We start from the raw sequence: 20,470 nt of genomic DNA on the forward strand, positions 1-20,470 counted from the left end.
ACAGAGACAGTTGGCTGAGGCGGGAATTGAACCCAGGTCTCTAGCGTTGTGAGGCAGCAGTGTCCCCGTTTAATTTGGATAAGTGTGAGGTATTGCATTTTGGCAAAACAATCAAGGGCAGGACTTGTACAATTAAAAGGTGGGCTTTAGGTAGTGTTTAGAACAGACAAACCTAGGGGTTCAGGTCCATAATTCAATGAAGTTTGCATCACATATGTTTAGGGTGGTTAAGGCAGTATTTCGCACGTTCTCGCATTCATTGTGCAGACCTTTGAGTATAAAGGTTAGTATATCATGTTGAGGTTGTATAGGACGTCGGTGAGGCCTCTTCTGGAGTGCCATGTGCTATTCTGGTCACTGCTACAGGAAGGATATTATTAAGCTGGAGGAGGTTCAGAAGATGTTTACTATGATGCTGCTGGGAATGGAGGGTTTGAGTTAAAGGAGAGACTGGAACTTTTTTCACTGGAGCGTAGGAGATTGCTGGGTGACCTTATAGAAATTTATAAAATCATGAGGGGTGTAGATAAAAAGTGAATGACAGGTCTCTTTCCCCGAGTGGGGAATTTGAGACTGGGGAGCATTTATTTTTTTAAAATACAGTCAAAGAGACAGATGAACAGCACGGAAACAGAACCTTCTGTCCAATTAGTCTATGCCAATCAGATATCCCAACCCAATCTAGTCCCATTTGCCAGGACGTCGCCCATATCCCTCCAAACTCTTCCTATTCATATCCCCATCCAAATGTCTCTTAAATGTTGCAATTGTACCAGCCTCTACCACTTCCTCGGGCAGCTCATTCCAGACATGTACCACCCTCTGCGTGAAAAAGTTGCCCCTTCGGTCTCTTTTACATCTTTCCCCTCTCAACCTAAATCTATGCCCCTCTACTTCTGGACTCCCCCACCCCAGGGAAAAGACTTTGTCTATTTACCCTATCTATGCCCCTCATGATTTTGTAAACCTCTATAAGATCATCCCTCAGCCTCCAACACTCCAGGGAAAATAGCCACAGCCTGTCCAGCCTCTCCTAGATTAGTGTGGTGCTGGAAAAGCATAGCGATTCAGGCAGCATCCGAGGAGCAGGAAAATTGACGTTTTGGGCAAAAGCCTGATTCCTGATGAAGGGCTTTTGCCCGAAACGTCGATTTTCCTGCTCCTCAGATGCTGCTTGAACTGTGCTTTTCCAGCACCACTCTAATCCAGAATCTGGTTTCCAGCATCTGCAGTCCTTGTTTTTACCCTGTTCAGCCTCTCCCTATAGCTCAAATCCTCCAACCCTGGCAACATCCTTGTAAATCTTTTCTGAACCCTTTCAAGTTTCACAACATCTTTCCAATAGGAAGGAGACCAAAACTGCATGCAATATTCCAAAAGTGGCTTAACCAAATGTCCTGTACAGCTGCATCATGACCTCCCAATTCCTGTACTCACTGCTCTGACCAATAAAGGAAAGCAAACCAAACGCCTTCTTCACTATCCTAACTTCCTGCAACTCCACTTTCAATGAGCTATGAACCTGCACTCCAAGGTCTTTGTTCAGCAACACTCCCGAGGACCTTACCATTAAGTGTAGAAGTCCTGCTCGGATTTGCCTTTCCAAAATGCAGCACCTCACACTTATTGGAATTAAACTCCATCTGCCACTTCTTGGCCCATCTGACCAGATCCTGATGTAATCGGAGGTATTCCTTCCCTGTCCACTACACCTCCAATCTTGGGGTCATCTGCAAACTTACTAACTAAATCTCCTATGTTCACATCCAAATCACTTACTGTATATAAATGACGAAAGGTAGTGGACACAGCACTGATCCTTGTGGCACTCGACTGGTCACAGGCCTCCAGCAACCCTCCACCACCACCGTCTGTCTTCTACCTTCAAGCCAGTTCTGTATCCAAATGGCTAGTTCTCCCGGTATCCCATGAGACCTAACCTTGCTAATCAGTCTCCCATGGGGAACCTTGTCGAATGCATAGGTGAAGTACATATAGATCATGTCCATCGCTCTACCCCCATCAATCCTCTTTGTTACTTCAAAACACTCAAATCAAGTTTGTGAGACATGATTGCCCACGCACAAAGCCATGTTGACAATCCCTAAGCAGTCCTTGCCTTTCCAAATACATGCACATCCTGTCCCTCAGGATTCCCTCCAACAACTTGCCCACCACCGAGGTCAGGCTCACTGGTCTATAGTCCTTGTCTTTACCGCCCTTCTTAAAACAGTGGCACCACATTAGCCAACCTCCAGTCTTCTGGCACCTCACCTGTGACTACCGATAATGCAATTTCTCAGCAAGAGGCCCAGCAATCACTTCCCTGGCTTCCCAGAGTTCTAGGGTACACCTCATCAGGTCTTGGCGTTTTATCCACCTTTATGCATTTCAAGACATCCAGCACTTCCTCCTCTGTAATATGGACATTTTTCAAGATGTCACCATCTATTTCCCCACATTCTCTATCATCCATGTCCTTTTCCACAGTAAATACTGATGCAAAATACTCGTTTAGTATCTGCCCATCTCCTGCTGCTCCACACAAAAGTTGCCTTGCTGATCTTTGAGGGGCCCTATTTACTCCCTAGTTAACCTTTTGGCCTTAATGTATTTGTAAAAACCCTTTGGATTCTCCTTAACCCTATTTGCCAAAGCTACCTCATATTCCCTTTTTGCCCTCCTGATTTCCCTCTTAAGTATACTCCTACTGCCTTTATACTCTAAGGATTCACTCGATCTATCCTGTCTATACCTGACATATGCTTCCTTCTTTTTCTTAACCAAATCCTCAATTTCTCCAGTCATCCAGCATTCCCTATACCTACCAGCCTTTCCTTTCACCCTGACAGGAATATACTGTCTCTGGATCTGCGCTCTCTCATTTTCCCGCCGTCCCTTTTCCTGCGAACATCTGCATCAAATCAGCTTTTGAAAGTTCTTGCCTAATCCTGTCAAAATTAGCCTTCCTCCAATTTAGAACTTCAGCTGTTAGGTCTGGTCTTTTCCATCACTATTTTAAAACTAATAGAATTATGGTCGCTGGCCTCAAATAAGTGCAGTTACAACATTTAAAAGACATTTAGATAAGTACATGAATAAAAAGTGTTTGCAGGGATAGAGGCAGGTGGGATTGGTTTAGTTTGGGATTATAATTGGCATGGACTGGTTAGACCAAAGGGTCTTTGCCTGCTGTTATGGCACCATGACTCTATAACAGATTGTCCATGTTCCCTCTCTGTATGAGCCTGCCTGGGCTTGATTATATTTTGATATTGCGTTTTTGTTTTGGAATATTTACAGTTCTTATCCTATTTGATACATTCTTTACTTTTTATAGGTCGATACTCAAAATCAAGACAAAAGAGTTAGCAAGGCATTGCCGATACTTTTATTAAAATACTGCCACTTCTGCATTTCCCAACCTGGAATTGCCTGTGGCTTGATGCTTTGAGATTCAACAGGAACCCCAGGGCAATCTTATTCTGCTGCAAACACATACATGCACACCAAATACCGTGCCTACATTTCCCAAATGGAGACCCCCCCCCCCCCACCCCCCTACCCTGGCTGATATATACCTACATCCAGCACCACACAACCCACTGAAATGCCTGCTCAACATTATTACACCCTATGTGCCTTATTTTACCCCACCTCCTATCATTTGCCATGGCGCTATTCTGTTATGGCAAATTGTCTGTTCAGTATCACAAATTATCATTCAAAACTTTCTGTACTTAACAGCAAATTCTGAAAAGCATTGGTTTGATCTGAACTTTGGTGGGAGATCAGTGCAGTGTTGATATTTTCCTTTTAACTCGTGGCCCATGAGCTGATCTGGAGATTTTATGAACATAGAACAGTAACGTTATTCGGAGTTAAGTCTTGCCTTCTGACTCTAAAAAAAAGGAAGTGCTGAAGAAACTCAGCATGTCTGGCAGCATCTGTGGAAAGAAAAAGGTAAGTTAATGTTTCAAGTTGAGTGACCCTTCAGCAGAATTTGTTTTCTGACTGTTGTCTTTGGCTCTGGGATTATATTTTCCTCCATGAATGGATGAAGCTACGTAGAAGCCCACCTGTGAGACCCCCTTCAACCCACACACCACCCTGATTTGAAAGCCGTTCAGAACGGAGGAAGGATTTCTTCACTCAGTTGTGAACCTGTAGAATTCTCTACCACAATAAGCTGTTGGAGCCAATTCACGAGGTACATTCAACAGGGAGCTGGACATGGCCCTTGCTGCTAAAGGGATCAAGGAGTACGGTGAGAAAGCGTAACACTGGCACGGTGCAGTACAAATGTCACTTGCCACTTATTTCACAGCCAGATATCTTGGGTTTTCCAAGCAAGTCCCATCCTTTCATTGAACGTCTCATTAATTTGGAGAGAGTTGTCAGGGAACTATTTCGAGACTTTCACCTTTTCTTTGCACTGGCCCGAGTGTTGCTACATTTTCTCTCCCATTAATTCCCGTCAACATGAAAAGCAGTCTTCTGCTGGACTTTAGTCTGGATGTCACCTGCTCTCTCAGCATGAAGCAACTGCACTGGGATGTTAGTGCACAGAAAGATTATTGGAGAAGGAGCGCCTTTTGATTAAATGGATCATGTTTGCTTCTCCACCTGGACTGTTCCTCAAGACGTGGGAGTTTAAATTCAAAACCACCTTTGTAAACGTGTTTTCCCTGCAGCAATCTCATTAGATCAGATCAGATCTTAGCAATCACTGTTAAACCACTCCACACTCATTATTATGCAAAACATTAGTGCCAGCCAAAGTATTCATAAACCACAGACTATTTGCCAGTGCCCTTCATGGATTGCAAAATTTAGCAAGAGCAGACATGCTTAAGTCTACAGGTAGCTCGGAATTTAAACAGGCATTCCAAGCCTCACCGATTCTGAAGCAATAATGCTTTTTGAAAAGTTAATTTAATATTAAGAAACAGGTAGCTGTACTGTTGAGCGTAGAATTCCGAGGGAAATTACCAGAGTCTACGGAATTTCACACAACATCTGAAAGCATTTCTTTGCAAAGTGTTTGTCCATGTTTAACTCTTATGTCCCTATTATACATGGAGCCAACATCTTTTAAGAATGAGAACAAACTGCCTCTTAATGTATATTTTGTAATTGATGATGTAAACATGCTTTGTTATACATTGTGAATAGGAAACCTGTGAATTTTCTGTTTCTAATCATGTGCCTTTGTCACATCCAGTTAGCTAAGTGCACCTACCTATTGCTCCTTCATGATCTATCCCACTCTACAAACCTTCTTGCCAGGCCATCATCTTATTGACAAATCCACCTCACCCTAATTATGTATTTGATTGGTCTAGCTTTTTGTCCCTTGACAATATACTCTACTGAAAATACTGTCTCCTTTTCGGTCTGTTCTGCTTAGGATTATTCCAGCTCTAAATCTTCAATAACAGGAATCAGTTCCTGGCATGACTCTACAGGAGCCAGCCTCTGGGTAACAGCAGCAGACTACCAGTGGGGTCGGCTGACCACAAAGTGTGCACCCAATCAGCACTGAAAGATTGAGTTGGAAAAACACAGCAGGCCAAGCAGCATCTGAGAAGCAGGAACCTCCTGAAGAAGGGCTTATGCCTGAAACATCAATTCTCCTGCTCCTCAGATGCTGCCTGGCCTGCTGTGTTTTTCCAGCACCACATTTTTCAACTCTAGTACTCCAGCATCTGCAGTCCTCACTTTCTCCTGACAGATTGAGGGCTTACTTGGTGGCTCTGGGTGCAAAGAAAGTCTCCCACCACCTCAAATTACATTAATAACAAGCTGACATTAGAATCCAATATTCTAATGAAAATAATAGACTTTCTGGTCTCATCATTGTGTTGCATTCAGATTATAACTCAAGTTTTAGTTTGGCTGGTTCATTTCATAAATAAAAAAAGGCAGAAAGGTCATTCAAAAAGTCCATGTTCATACCTACTTTGGATGGACATATTTCAGCAACTGTCATCTTGCAATCTTCAAAAGCCAGGCTTCCACCCTTGATTACGTGCATCCCCAAGGAACCCCCACCTTCAGCTGTTTCAATGCATCTATTCTGAAAAATCAACCCAGCTTAATATAAAGGGCATGTGGTGGAGTGATAATGTTCCCATCTCGAAGCCAGAAGGCCTGAGTTTTAAAACCTACCTACTCCAGAGGTGCATGATAACCGTTGTAAAAATATCTATCAGCACAAGCATGGAAACTGCTGATGTCTTGTGTACAAACATATACTGATTCAATTTTCTAAAGGAGCTCAACACCAAACCAACTCAATCTGTTCAAAATAAATAAAACATCCACCTGAAATGGAAGGAACCCATAATATGAATGGGATCACCCTGGTAGTGCCAGTGTACTGTTGATCAGACACTGTTCATCTAGTAAGCCTGCAAGTGGCCTGGTAGTGTAATTGCCAGCACAGGATGAATAATGCAGAATTCTGGGCTAGTAACTGACTACCTGAGTTTAAAACCCCACTGTGGTTGCTAAGGAATCTAAATTCACTAATCCAGAACAAATCCAGTAAGTGACCACAAAACCACTAGATGGTTGTATATCCAAAACAGAGCCATCTCCCTCATTAACATCCATTCAAGAAGAAAACCTGCCATCCTTGCCTGTTTTGGCTTACATGTGACTGGCTTTTAATTGCCCTGTAAATGTGGTACATCCACACATGCATTTATGTTCATGATGGTTTACCTCCCTCAAGACACAAGGACAACCAAACTGAGATCTCTGTGTCCCGTGAATAAGGTTTTCAAATTTAAACAGAAATGGGATAGAGATCCGAAATTTCCAATCACCCAAGCCATGCAGGCACTGAGCAGCTTTCAAGATCCAATAAAACAGTGGTCAATCTTACGGATGTACAAAGTCATGGCTACTGACCATTTTATTATTGGACACAATAGAAGTTTGTTTAGTCTTAACTGACATGGGAGACCTATTCATACACGAACATAACATTTTTATATCATCCAGAACCACTTATGTGGAACCTGCAAAAAAAAAAGGTTTCTATTTACATTGTGGCAGAAGTGGGTACTGCAGATCAGAGTCCAGATTAGAGTGGTGTTGGAAAAGCATGGCAGATCAGGCGGCATCCAAGGAGCAGGAAAAATCGACGTTTCGGGCAAAAGCCCTTCATCAGGAATGAGCTTTTTCCTGCTCCTCGGACGCTGCCTGACCTGCTGTGCTTTTCCAGCACCACTCTAATCTGGACTTCTGTTTACATTGTGCCAAACCTCTTAACCATCACAAAGGACCTCACAACTAAATGGTCAATTTTGGAGTGTCCTGGTAACCAACGGTAAGTCAAGGCTTTGATTAAGCATTTCACCTGAAAGAGTGCAATACTCCCTTAGTGCTGCAATGAAACAGCAGCTGAGATTGTGCTCGCATTCCTGGAATGGGACTTAAACCAAATGAATCCAAAGGCGAAAGTTTAGTCGTCACCAAATGCTTCATGTACTGATTACGTTTGCAGTAGAGAGTGTTTGCCATGCAATAAGGGACACAATATCTATCATGTACTAAATCATGTTGCACAGAAGTGACCAGAAACATCACTTGGCTTTTCAAAATGGGAATGTTTTGAGGGAGAATTGTTGGCCACAACACTTATCAAGTGTGTGATAAACACTATTGAAATACCTCACAAGGTCTTGAGCAGGCAGATAACCAAACCTCAAACAAAAACATTATAGTAACTTTTGAGTGGAAAACATCAACTGGAATAGGAATTGTATGGTTAATAAAGAGATATTAAATTACTTGCATTGCAATGTCTCATGTTAGAAGAGATAAATCTGACAACCATGTGGTAAACTTGGATTGTATTTCCATCACAGTATAAATGGTATCCTACTTCCTTGTTACTAAACTATTTCACAAAACATATCACTGCAGTACAGGCGATAAGTTTGCCAACCATCGAACTCCTTTCTCAGTTTGTAAACAGTAATGTTATTTTTTTTCTCCACATTTATAACAAAATAACAAAAAGCAGGAATCTATTCAAAGGCTGTGACTCAGCTCAAGATTCAGATTACACTGATAAAATGCTCAAGGTCCACTCCAACAGTTTATAACTTCACTTGAACTGTCAATGTGTTACTACTACCGTGCAACCAAGTCAATGGTTGAATGCACACGAAGTCCCATTCTCAAAGTGCTCTCAAGGTGACTTTTTAAAAACATACATCAGCAGCCGATTATTCTCTTGCCCCTACCAAGAGGGATGTTATTTTCAAATCGTTAGAAGTCACTCAACACCAGATTATAGTCCAACAATCTCCTTCATCAGGTGACATTTATCCACCCCAGCCCAGCACTGGCACCTCAACATCATTTTCCAATAGAATCAGTTTACCCTGTTAAAATCACCTAACCAGGAACACTTCCTCATCAAAAAAAAAAGAGAAAACTACCATGCTTCTACACCTTGCTCAACAGCAACTGGGTTAGGCATAAATGACATATGCAACTGCTCTTTGTTCAGGAAAATTCTATTAAAGAAAAAGATTGATACTGGAATGGTGTTTTTCATAACCTCAGTACATCCCAAAGCATTCCATAACTAATGAAGTGGTTTCCTTTTGACAGGAGTCACAATTACAATGGGGGAGAAAATAAGAATCAAGTTTAGTCCTAACTGTAGAGCGAGAACAACTAGATAACCTAGTTTGAGAGTTAAAATACAAGGCTTTGGATACCAGGACATTTTGCATCTACACCAAATGTAGACAGGATCTCACAGTCAACTCCTGTCCAAAAGGTAAGATATGCAACAATGCAGCACTCCTTCAGTAGCATCCTGATGTGAGCATTTTAATTCTTGCCTTTGGTGAATGACGTGAACCCACAACCTCCTGATGCAGGGTTGAAGGCACATCATTGAGCCACAGCTGCCAACTCTCAAAAGAACAATTGGGAAAAGAGCCATCGTTTTCAAAAAAAAAAAAAATCTGTACATTATAAATTAGTACAACAAAAGAACACCAGAAATAGCATGGGAACAAAGAGTTAAATCAACCAGGGTGCTCAATCCTCTTAACATTGAGTATGGAGTTTCTCAGTCCATCATATCTAAACATAGTCCACTCACTGCATAAAGTGCATCTTTTTAACCATGCATAGGATGCAAACAGCCATTTGGTACCCATTAATAATTACCCTCTAGAAGGCCTATTCCTTTGGGCATCCAGTGCGGGCAGATTGGGGGATGTCTTGGAGGGTCTGTTCCTGAATATGAACAGGTCCAGGGATCAGGCTATGGAGATAGTCATGTCTGCCAACTGCCTGGCCACTTCACAGATATGTTCTACCCATGTGTCATTGGAGGGGGTGCTCTGTGTCCAATCCTGTCTCTGCCTTGAAAGAGAGGTGGGCAACACAGGGGGAAAAAAAACGTAGTTCATCCCCCAACCCCACTTCAGTTTAGTCCCATCCCACTCTCCCTAGCACCAACGGTCCCACTATCCCAACCAACCCCTTTGTTTTCAATTGTTTGCATTGCCCAAAATGAGCTTTGCACACTAACCTAACTGGCTGCACAGTGATTACTGATGGTGGTTGATAGTTTTAAGAAAAATCAGAAAAGTCACATTTGAGGGCAGTTAAGAGTCAAACCACAGTGTGGATCTGGAGTTACACACAGACCTTTCTTGGAGGACGTGACGAGATGGTGATTTCAACAATAATGGTTTGATTCATGAGGCAAGCTCTTTGCTGCAATTCCAGATTTTACTTATAAATTCAAATAGCACCACGTGCTGTGGTGGGATTTGAACCTGCCTCCATAGCATTAGATCAGGTCGCTAGATAGTCCAGTAACATCACCATTCTTCTCCCTGCTTACACTGACCTGCTACTTTTTAATAAACTAAATTAATTTCCTCATAATTCAATCCTATTTGGATTTAGCCACAAACTGCATGTTCAATTTTTAAAAGAGATATTTGATAAGCTGCCAGATATGATACCTTATAAACAGGGCAATGAAAGGTTCACCAATATTTGAATTCAGGTTCTTTCAGAGGAGAATGTTCCAGAATTCCCTCTCAAATCACACTGTAGAGTCATCGAGTCATAGAGTCAGAGATGTACAGCATGGAAACAGACCTTTTGGTCCAACCCGTCCATGCCGACCAGATATCCCAACCCAATCTAGTCCCACCTGCCAGCACCCTTCCTATTCATATACCCATCCAAATGCCTCTTAAATGTTCCAATTGTACCAGCCTCCATCATTTCCTCTGGCAGCTCATTCCATACATGTACTACCCTCTGTGTGAAAACGTTGCCCCTTAGGTCTCTTTTTATATCTATCCCTTCTCACCCTAAGCCTATGCCCTCTAGTTCTGGACTCCCCGACCCCAGGGAAAAGACTTTGTCTATTTATCCTGTCTATGCCCCTCAATTTTGTAAACCTCTGACACTCCAGGGAAAACAGCCCCAGCCTGTTCAGCCTCTCCCTGTAGCTCAGATCCTCCAACTCTGGTAACATCCTTGTAAATCTCTTCTGAACCTTTTCAAATTTCACAACATCTTTCCGATAGGAAGGAGACCAGAATTACTCGCAATATTCCAACAGTGGCCTAACCAATGTCCTGTACAGCAGCAACATGACCTCCCAACTCCTGGACTCAATACTCTGACCAATAAAGGAAAGCATACCAAATGCCTTCTTCAATATCCTATCTACTGGCAACTCCACTTTCAAAGAGCTACGAACCTGCACTCCAAGGTCTCTTTGTTCAGCAACACTCCCTAGGACCTTACCATTAAGGTATATAAATCCTGCCAAGATTTGCTTTCCCAAAATGTAGCACCTTGCATTTATCTGAATTAAATTCCATCCACCACTTCTCAGCCCATTGGCCCATCTGGTCCAGTTCCTGTTGTAATCTGAGGTAACCCTCTTCGCTGTCCACTACACCTCCAATTTTGGTTTCATATGCAAACTTACTAACTGTACCTCTTATGCACACATCCAAATCATTTATGTAAATGACAAAAAGGTAGGAGGACCCAGTAGGTGTACTTCAACCCACAAGACTGTAATAGGTGGCAACTCACCTTCCCGGGCAATTAGGGATGGACAATAAACATCAAATAATAACTTGAGGTGAAGTTTAATCCACGCATTAAAACGGAAATCATTCACTCATAAGCAAAGTTGACATCTTTCAGCATTACAACCATTTACACTTGTTTAAAGTGTTTGTTGCTCAAGGCTAACTTTGGTGCATTTTCCAATTAAAGTTTGCCTAACTAGGCATCTTAATATGGCCTTTGCACTAAGTTCCACCCCCATGACTTCTGAAGTACAGTAATAAGAGTTTGAAAACCTGTTAAAAAATACAATCTGCGGGTGGTTTTAAAGTCACAATCCAACCTTCCTTAATAACATCCTCACCACCCACTGATGTAAACATATATTCACCGCAGTAAATCTCAAATCACACCTTAACACATTGAATTATTTACATTCGGAAAACCGGCAAGGCATTGATCTTAAACGGTAGTTTCCTACTCTCCCGCCAATTAGAATTCCTGGAATATTTACAGCACTCCACACCAAGTGCGCTACTCGAGAGCTGGGACAGGACAGGGTTGATCCCTGATGCACTGTTGCAGTGCAACCGATGTGTTTATATGAATTGAATGGAAAGGAGTCTCGCGTAACTGCAAGGGCAATGGGAACTGGAGGATTTGAAGCAAGAATCTGGAGATTTCTGCTCCGAGTAAACATGTGGGTAATGCCCCGAGAGGTGAAATGGGGATAAAGTCACCTTACCCCGGACAGGAAGGAGGAATTGCGCTCTCAGTCCCGGCGTACTGCCCGCTTCAGGTTTGTAGTTAGATGTGTTTGTTGAGGCGACGGGAGGGGCTTCTGAAATACTGCATGCAACTTTATAATTTAAAGTGGATTGGAAAGTTCAAAAAATTTGTCTAATACAGTGTGAGCTACAAACACAACGGCTGACAAGGAGAAAGGATGGGATTCCGAATTGTAGCCTATTGTCTATTGAAAATCCAACTCTAACACAGGCGAAGTTCCTCTCTTACAGCCTGTAGGACTGCAGCCAGCTGTGATGTACCAATGTAGTGTACACCTGGACTCACTCCCTTTTCCTGGAAACTTATTACTCGCAATTTCAAGTAGTCAACTCAAAACACACACAGTTGCAGCCTCTCTCCACTGGAAGTGGATCCGTGCAGGTAAAATGGAAATTAATGTGTGCACAGCTACATATAATTTTCTTTTTAGAAAAGCCAACAACCAAACCAAACTTCTTCCCCCCCCCAAAAAAAATGACGCCCTCATATTGGAGGTTATTTTCTGTTGGATGGGGAAAGTGTGATTTAAGGAAAGTGATTTAAAAAGGAAACTTTTTAAAAAGGTTTGGGGCTGTGCTCAGGTACAGGAGAACAGTTGGTGCTTGAAATCGTACAGAGTCAAAGAGGAGCAGGAGGGAGGAAGTCAAAAGGTAGAGTGACCAGCACAGGAGCCCAGAGACCCTTCTCACCTGTTCAGAGAGTCCGTCCGTGTCTCCTGGAGGGGAGGAGGCCATGTTTTGCACTCTTCACTGTCAGTTCAAATCTCTCTCCTTTCACTTTCAAAGTTACAACAGTGTGTTTAGTCGCAGTTCAGAGCGTCCTTCCCAATGCAATGACGCCGTGCACAGAGGGGGGAGGAGGAGGAGGGAAGCTGTTCTAGCCCAGTTTGATGCAGTGGGTCAGGATATACAGTACATCGTAGGTCAAAGCACCGTGAACGCCTCCTCCCCCCCCAGCAATAGAACCGTTCCCAGACTAGATGGCAGCAAAGTGATCAGAGCTGGAGGACTGACTGCTCCACACCGAGAGCTGGAATGAACCAACAGTCTCCCTTCCCCCGGGGGAATCCCAAGCACTAGCACCGACTGGGGAGGAGTACCGGTTGGACACTCAAGTCTGCTTCGTCTAACATGAGGACCATGTCGTTTGCTGGGAACAGAAGGGGCTAGCACTCTGTTTTCTTTCACCTTATTCCAAATTATTCTCAAACTGTCATCATCTATAACTCCTCCACACGCCTATTACCGTAATATTAGGGCGTATTTCTGAACGTGTTCATTAAGGAATAAGCTACTTCCTGGTACAGTAGACACCCGCCTCCAACCCAGAAACATACATGTACACAAACACGCACCTGTAACTGAACTTTCTGAAGAGGTCCTGTATCAGCTGAATTAAATACGTCAGGGCAGTGGTAATTTTCAGATCTTCATGACACTGTACTAGGCAGCCCTGCGCTCCACAGCAGAGTTGTCACTAGTTTGAGAGGTTAGTCCAATTCAGCCTTCTCAGTATGTTAGCCACATGTGGTTAATGACATTTCCAATTACTAAATCAAACCTGAATAAGAGACACACTTGTTGAGCATGTGATCTCCAAGTTCGTATTTACATGTGAATTTTAATCTTGTTTGTAAATTGAAGAAGAAAATTCTGTGCAAGCTTTTAATCTCTGTAAGAGCTTTACTTCTTTGGTCACTGCTTATCAGCTACATTAATGAGTTTAATTTTCAAATTTACTACCTATTAATATCAAATCCTTGACAGATACCCTGGCCCCATGCTCTGTCTCTGATATATATACTGGATTAGTGGTGCTGGAAGAGCACAGCAGTTCAGGCAGCATCCAACGAGCAGCTCGTTGGATGCTGCCTGAACTGCTGTGCTCTTCCAGCACCACTAATCCAGTATTTGGTTTTCAGCATCTGCAGTCATTGTTTTTACCCTCTGATATATATAGTCTGTCCCCTTCTCTGTTCCTGATATACAACCTTGTCAAAAATTCTGTCTCTCATATATAGTCTGCCCTATATTCTGGCCTTGATGTTTATATCCTGGCCTAATATTCTATCCCTGAGAACAAGCCTGCCCCATACTCTGTCCCTGATATGCATCCTGGCCCAGGATACACTCTTCCCTTAAGGGGCGGTTGTGGTGCTGTGGTTATCTCAATGTTTGAGCCAGAAAGCTGGTTTAAAATCCTTGCCTGCTTCAGAGCTCTGTTGTAATGTATCTGAACAGGTTAAGTTAAAAATATCTTCGTTCTTCCCCCATAGAGTTATTAGATTCCCTACAGTATGGAAACAGGCCCTTCACCCCAATATGTCCATACCAACCCTCCAAAGAGTAACTCACCCAGATCCATTCCCCTACATTTATCCCTGACTAATGCACCTATCACTATGGGCAATTTGGCATGGCTAATTCACCTGACCTGCACATCCTTCTTACTGTGGGAGAAAACCCATACAGACATGGGGAGAATGTGCAAACACCACACAGACAGTAGCCCGAGGCAGAAATCGAACCCAGGTCCCTGGCTCTGTGAGGTAGCAGTGCTAACCACTGAAACACCGTGTCACCCCAAAGTTATGGAATTATACAGCAGGAAAATTGACCCTTTGGTCCATGCTGACCAGATATCGGAGATGAATCTAGTCCCATTTGCCAGCATTTGGCCCATATCTGTCTAAACCCTTCCTGTTCATGTACCCATCCAGATGTCTTTTAAATGTTGTAATTGTACCAGCCTCCACCACTTCCCTTAATATAACCCAACTCTTTTACACTTCACCTGATTTACCCCATGTCACAATCTGTACCCCCTGAGTGGAGAATCCCTCATTAGGAAAAACATCCTCAGCTTCTGAGTCAAGCCCCCTTAGAATCCCATATGGTCCTATTAGATCACTTCTCCTTAAGTTAAACATTGGTGAGATCCAGCCTGTTCAATCTTTCTTCGTAAAGTCAACCCTACATCCCAGGAATTGTTCACCTGAGCCTTCTCTGAACTGCTTCCAATTGCTGTATATTATTCCTTAATTAAAATGACCAAAATTAAGTTGGGTGTCACTGTATAACTGTAACAATCCCACCTCCCTCCACCCTCGCCCTCCCCCCACACACACAGCCACAATATAGGCCAACATTCCATTAGCTTTCCTAATTTCTTCTTTACCCTTTTTGCAGACTCTGTCATACTCATCTGTTTGCCTATCTATCTCTGTATCATCAGCAAATTTGGCTCCAATACCCAGGGTCCCTTCAACTAAATCATTAAATCTTAAATAGTTGAGGCTCCAGTACTGATCTTTATGGCACCCCACAACTTTCAATTTGCAAACCCGACAATGACCCGACAATAAATTATGAGGACTCGAAATGTCAACTCTGTTTTCTCTCCACAGAATCTGCTAGACTTGCTGAGTTACTCCAGCAATTTCTGTTTTTGTTTGTTTCAGATCTCCAGCGTCCATCGTTCTTGGTTTGTTTTTATGACACATTTATCCCAACTTCGTGTCCTGTTCATTAGCCAATCCTCTCGGGATGTTCAACTTATGTGGCTCGACAGCTAGGCTGTGTTTAAAAATATTGCCAGCAGTCTGGATTTGATTCCCATTCCAGCTGAGGTGGTTTAGTGCCTGTCTCCTTGTCCTGCCCAACAGTGGAATGAAATCGCGAACTGCCTCTAATTGATTAAAAGCTGTCAAGTAAGCAGTTCAGAATGAAGCATCAGTCGTCAATGAGCCAAGGATCCATATATTATTGAATGAGACAAGAGGCAATCATTTGTTCATTCAAATGTATCATTTCAAATACCATGAGCTCTTACCTTGTAAAGTGAGTGAGCTTTTATGTGACACCTTATCAGATACCTTTTGGAGATCCAAATATATTACATTTACTGGTTCTCCTTTATCCACCCTGTTTGTTACATCCTTAAAGAATCCTCACAAATTTATCAATTTCATTTTTGCAAAACCACATTGGCTGCCTGGTCATATTGTGATTTACTAAATATCGTGCTATTAACGCTGTATTCTAGCACCTTTTAGATTAGATTAGATTAGATTAGATTACTTACAGTATGGAAACAGGCCCTTCGGCCCAACAAGTCCACACCGCCCCGCCGAAGCGTAACCCACCCATACCCCTACATTTACCCCTTACCTAACACTACGGGCAATTTAGCATAGCCAATTCACCTGACCTGCACATCTTTGGACTGTGGGAGGAAACCGGAGCACCCGGAGGAAACCCACGTAGACACGGGGAGAACGTGCAAACTCCACACAATCAGTCGCCTGAGGCGGGAAATGAACCCGGGTCTCTGGCGCTGTGAGGCAGCAGTGCTAACCACTGTGCCACCGTGCCGCCCACATCTTCCCAAATGAAATGACAGATATTATTTGATTTAAATTTATTTATTATCATGTGTATTTTGTTAGAAAATATAATGAAAAGTGTGATATAGTGTTGCCACCCCCTGGCGCTATCTTAAAACACAGAAAATAAACTAAAACAGACTATTAATGCAGAAAAATAAAGAAACGAATGGTCAACTTTACAGTCCTTCTTGTTACGTGCTCTACCATGGACCTGGAGTAACCAGTCATGAGTCCCCTCACCAGGCCACCAGAACAAGAGTCGCCACTGTCAGGCACCATCTTACCTCCACTGATGCTGTCACCACAAGTCCTCACTGGACCTCACCGATGCATCTGCCACCGATATCACTAAATCCCACACTGGCCCAAACTCAACTCCAACACGGCTGTCTCGAGTCCACTCTAGGCCCACCTGACTGTCAGGTCTCATACGGGACCCAAACCCACCAAAGTCTCCATGAATCTGTGCTGGATGCACCTTGTTGATGCAGAAGCCACTGGGAACCCAACCTTGCCTCCAATGTCTCTGCCAGGAGTCTGGGCTGGGTTCACCTCACCACCTCTGAACTCTTCACCAACAGGCAAGAAATAAAATGAGAAAAATGCAAAGCAGATGAGCCCTGGGCTCAGGAGACTTACTCCACTGCCATCTTGGATGGATATTAGGCTGTAGTTTCATACAATCCAGTGCAGAAGCAGGCAGTTCAAGCCATGAAGTCAACATCAACCCTCCAAACAGCATCGCACCTAAACACACACCCTACCCCATCCCTGTAACTTTGCATTTCTGATGGCTAATCCAACTAACCTGCACATCACTGGACCGGGAGGAGGAACCCTACGCAGACACTAGGCCAGAATTGAACCTGTGTCCCTGGTACTGTGAGGCAGCAGTGCCAACCACTGAGCCAATGTAACACCTCTATTCAAGAAATTGTCTTTCTTATATCTTTCTTGCATAGAGGTGTTACATTTCCAGCTGCCAATTTTACACCACTTCCTGATTCACATCCTGCTGAAATACAACTGCACTGATTTACACCCATTTCTGGTTTACACTCCCCCCGGTTTACATCTTCACTGCTGGTTTTATTCTCCTCCTTTGACACCCAATTCCTCGTTGCCCAATTTCGAAGTTGTCCGCAATGAAATTTGTTGGTGACTGACAGTCCGAGAAGTTTCCATTTCCCTTTTGAAGATTCACCTAAGTGCAGAATGTTAGACTTCAAATCAGCTCCTGAACTCAGCTGTGGCCTTCTCCTTTAGAGTTTTCATCAGGACCTGATGTCTGGTCAAGAAAATATCAGACTTCAGCACCACAGAAGCATCAATTATCACGATGTATAGAACATAGCTGTCAATATAGAAATTAGTGGACTAGCTGAAGCCAATCAATAATGAGCAACTCCAATAGATCATGGCATGTCAAATATGAGGGGCTTCAAAATATCTAAATGGTTTGTTAAAGGGTGCAGAAAAGACTAAACATGGTAGGAAGAGACTTTGATGGCCTGATCTTCCTTACTAAAATCTGTTCTCAAAGAGTTTTGATGAAAATAAAGAGTCTCATGGAGAATGAGAATCACCCCATGTCTCAGTACCACTGCTGGATACGTTCAGGAAAAAGGCTAGAACTCCTCAAATGCTGGACAAATGGGCTCCTGAATGCTGCTGTGGCCTCCTCCATAAGAATGGTCAACAGGAGCTGATGACTGATTGAGGATATCTACAGGCAGTTCTGCTATGACGCGTCTTTCCTTAAAGTGAATTGGCTGTAGTGTGATTTGGTGAATAGGAAACAAAGTTTCTACAGCGCAAACTTTTAAAAGGTGTGTTATAACACAATTAGATCGCCAACACCAGGTGTTGTTTATTTTGCACAGTAAAATACACAAGATACACAGAAACACAACTATCACATTCTGGAAGAACTGCCTGTACTTCAGTTCGACTCACTGATTATTCTAATTATGTAACTGAGTTAATTTAGATTTCCGTGATAGGGTTGATTTTTTTTCCTATTATTATTTACTTGTATTTTTTTTTAAGGAATGGGTAATGCGGCTGAAATGAATTTCCATGTAGAGATTTCTGGAAAGGGAAAATGAGATGTGACAATGTAAACCACAAGTTCAGAATCGTCAAATGGATAGCACAGAAGGTTTACTGGCCCATTGCGCTTTTGCCAGCAAAGTGTTACAACCAGACCCTGGGTAAGGCTTCTCAGTTTGTCACGATTCCATATGAGACACCTCAAATTAAATGTCCAGGTGAGGAGGTATGAACAGGCTCCCTTCTTTATTCACCCACCTCCTTTGGTTGCAACAAGGTTCACTTGAAAAGGATCCCCTGCATTTGTGGACATCTTTCTCTGAGCCTCAAACAAACCTGCATTTTAACAAATAGCTGCTTTAACCAGGCTTCCTTGAATTAACAAAAAAGGGGGTTCATTAATTACTAAAGATGAGGGGAATTAGTAGTCCAATGCAGATACACCCAGATCATAAATAAGTGGTGAGATCAGAGATATAAAAGTAAAAGAAAAACAGGTCAGTCTCTGAATTGTTTGTGAACAGCAGCGGGTTGAACATCATGGCCATTGCAGTGGAAGTTATCAGTAATGTTGATGTCAAACAGTTGCATGATCCTTCATTTTGTTGACTGGTTGTGATTCTGGAGTTCTGATTCTTTTTGACTATGATTCAATTCCGAGCTGAAAATGTGTTGCTGGAAAAGCGCAGCAGGTCAGGCAGCATCCAAGGAACAAGAGAATCGACGTTTCGGGCATAAGCCCTTCTTCAGGGCTTATGCCCGAAACGTCGATTCTCTTGTTCCTTGGATGCTGCCTGACCTGCTGCGCTTTTCCAGCAACACATTTTCAGCTCTGATCTCCAGCATCTGCAGTCCTCACTTTCTCCTCTATGATTCAATTCCAACATACAAGGTGAGAGAAAGTCAGTTTGAGAGAGTCCCTTTATGCAACAGAGACTAACCAGGATTACTCCTTTCCTGAGTCCTTCACAACATGCTGATGCTGGAAGCCAGGCTGGTACACACGACAGCATTCAGTTCCATTAATCCCTTTCAGGAGAGTTGAAGCTGGCTTTTTAACCCCTGGCCTTGTGTATTCTTCAATCCTTGACCTTGTGGACTTTTTGTTTGTTCATATGAAACTCCATTTATTACCAATCCCCTGATTCAATCATGTCCAAGATGTTGATCAGTAGCTACATTTGGCTAATTAAGAATCTTGATGTGGTGAATTACAGTTATCAATTGTCAGGTTACCTCAATATTTATATTTGCATGCGAATATTAACATTTTGTGATTTGTTGGTAAAATTTACAAAACAAAAAACAGAGTTTAAGCATTTTTCTGATTGTTCAGTGCTTTACTTCCTCAGTCACTGAATAGTGGCAGATGTTTGTTAAGTAAATATAGGTGAGTGAAGTAGGTTATAAATTCGAAGATAAATGCTTTTGAACAAAGTCCAAGTCCATACTTTGGATGAGAGTTTTATGTCCATAACCACACTCTGTAAAACGCACACCTCACTAATTATTAGCTTCCTATGTTTATACAACCAATTCAAACCCTATCAACACTTCATTAATATATTTTTCACTTGTATCCTTGTTTCATTGGTTCTCTGCCATTCCTTTAGACAACATTAAGTAATAACAAATTACATTTACCTAGATTCTAGTTCGAGGGTAACATGCTTTCTACAAAACTTGGCACAAAGTTGCCATAGCAACACCTGTGATTAATCAATGATTGCCAATGGACAATATTGCCCTGAGGAGACACCTGGGGCCTTATTAGTATGAGCACAACTCTGAGGTTTGCTAGGTTAGGCTTGTGGAGAGGATATTAATAATCAACCAGAATGAATGAATCAGATTAGGTAGGGTGTCCATGATATAGGTATTGTTAATGAAGTAATTGCATTGCCTGTGTAATCTTGATTATTTTATCAGTCTCGAAATGAGCAGTTTATTCAATTTAGTTTCACAATTTGCATGATGGTATCATGCACAACAATTCCTTAAATTAACAACAGAACCATTGTGCAAGTCTTAGGTGGTTTCTCCTTCTCACTACCTAACCAGGTACCTCCGTGTTTTTGAAAACTATTTCAGAACATTGAGATTCACAAGGTGAAAGTTGTGCTGATATAAAGTGAAGCGTTTCCACTAAGTCTCAGT

At 42.5% G+C, this 20,470-nt stretch overlaps 1 protein-coding gene across 1 annotated transcript in view; it reads right to left on the reverse strand.

The window, feature by feature from the left end:
- Positions 1 to 12,871, reverse strand: part of ank3b (ankyrin 3b) — a 716,427-nt gene extending 703,556 nt beyond the window's left edge. Inside the window, exon 1 of the mRNA XM_072557889.1 lies at positions 12,564 to 12,871. Coding sequence (XP_072413990.1) covers positions 12,564 to 12,608 — 45 coding nt within the window. The 5' untranslated portion in view covers positions 12,609 to 12,871. The remainder of the gene's footprint in view (positions 1 to 12,563) is intronic.
- Between the last annotated feature and the right edge of the window lie 7,599 nt (positions 12,872 to 20,470).

This window comes from Chiloscyllium punctatum, chromosome 38, assembly GCF_047496795.1.
Source record: "Chiloscyllium punctatum isolate Juve2018m chromosome 38, sChiPun1.3, whole genome shotgun sequence".
In the NCBI taxonomy this organism is placed as follows: Eukaryota; Metazoa; Chordata; class Chondrichthyes; order Orectolobiformes; family Hemiscylliidae; genus Chiloscyllium; species Chiloscyllium punctatum.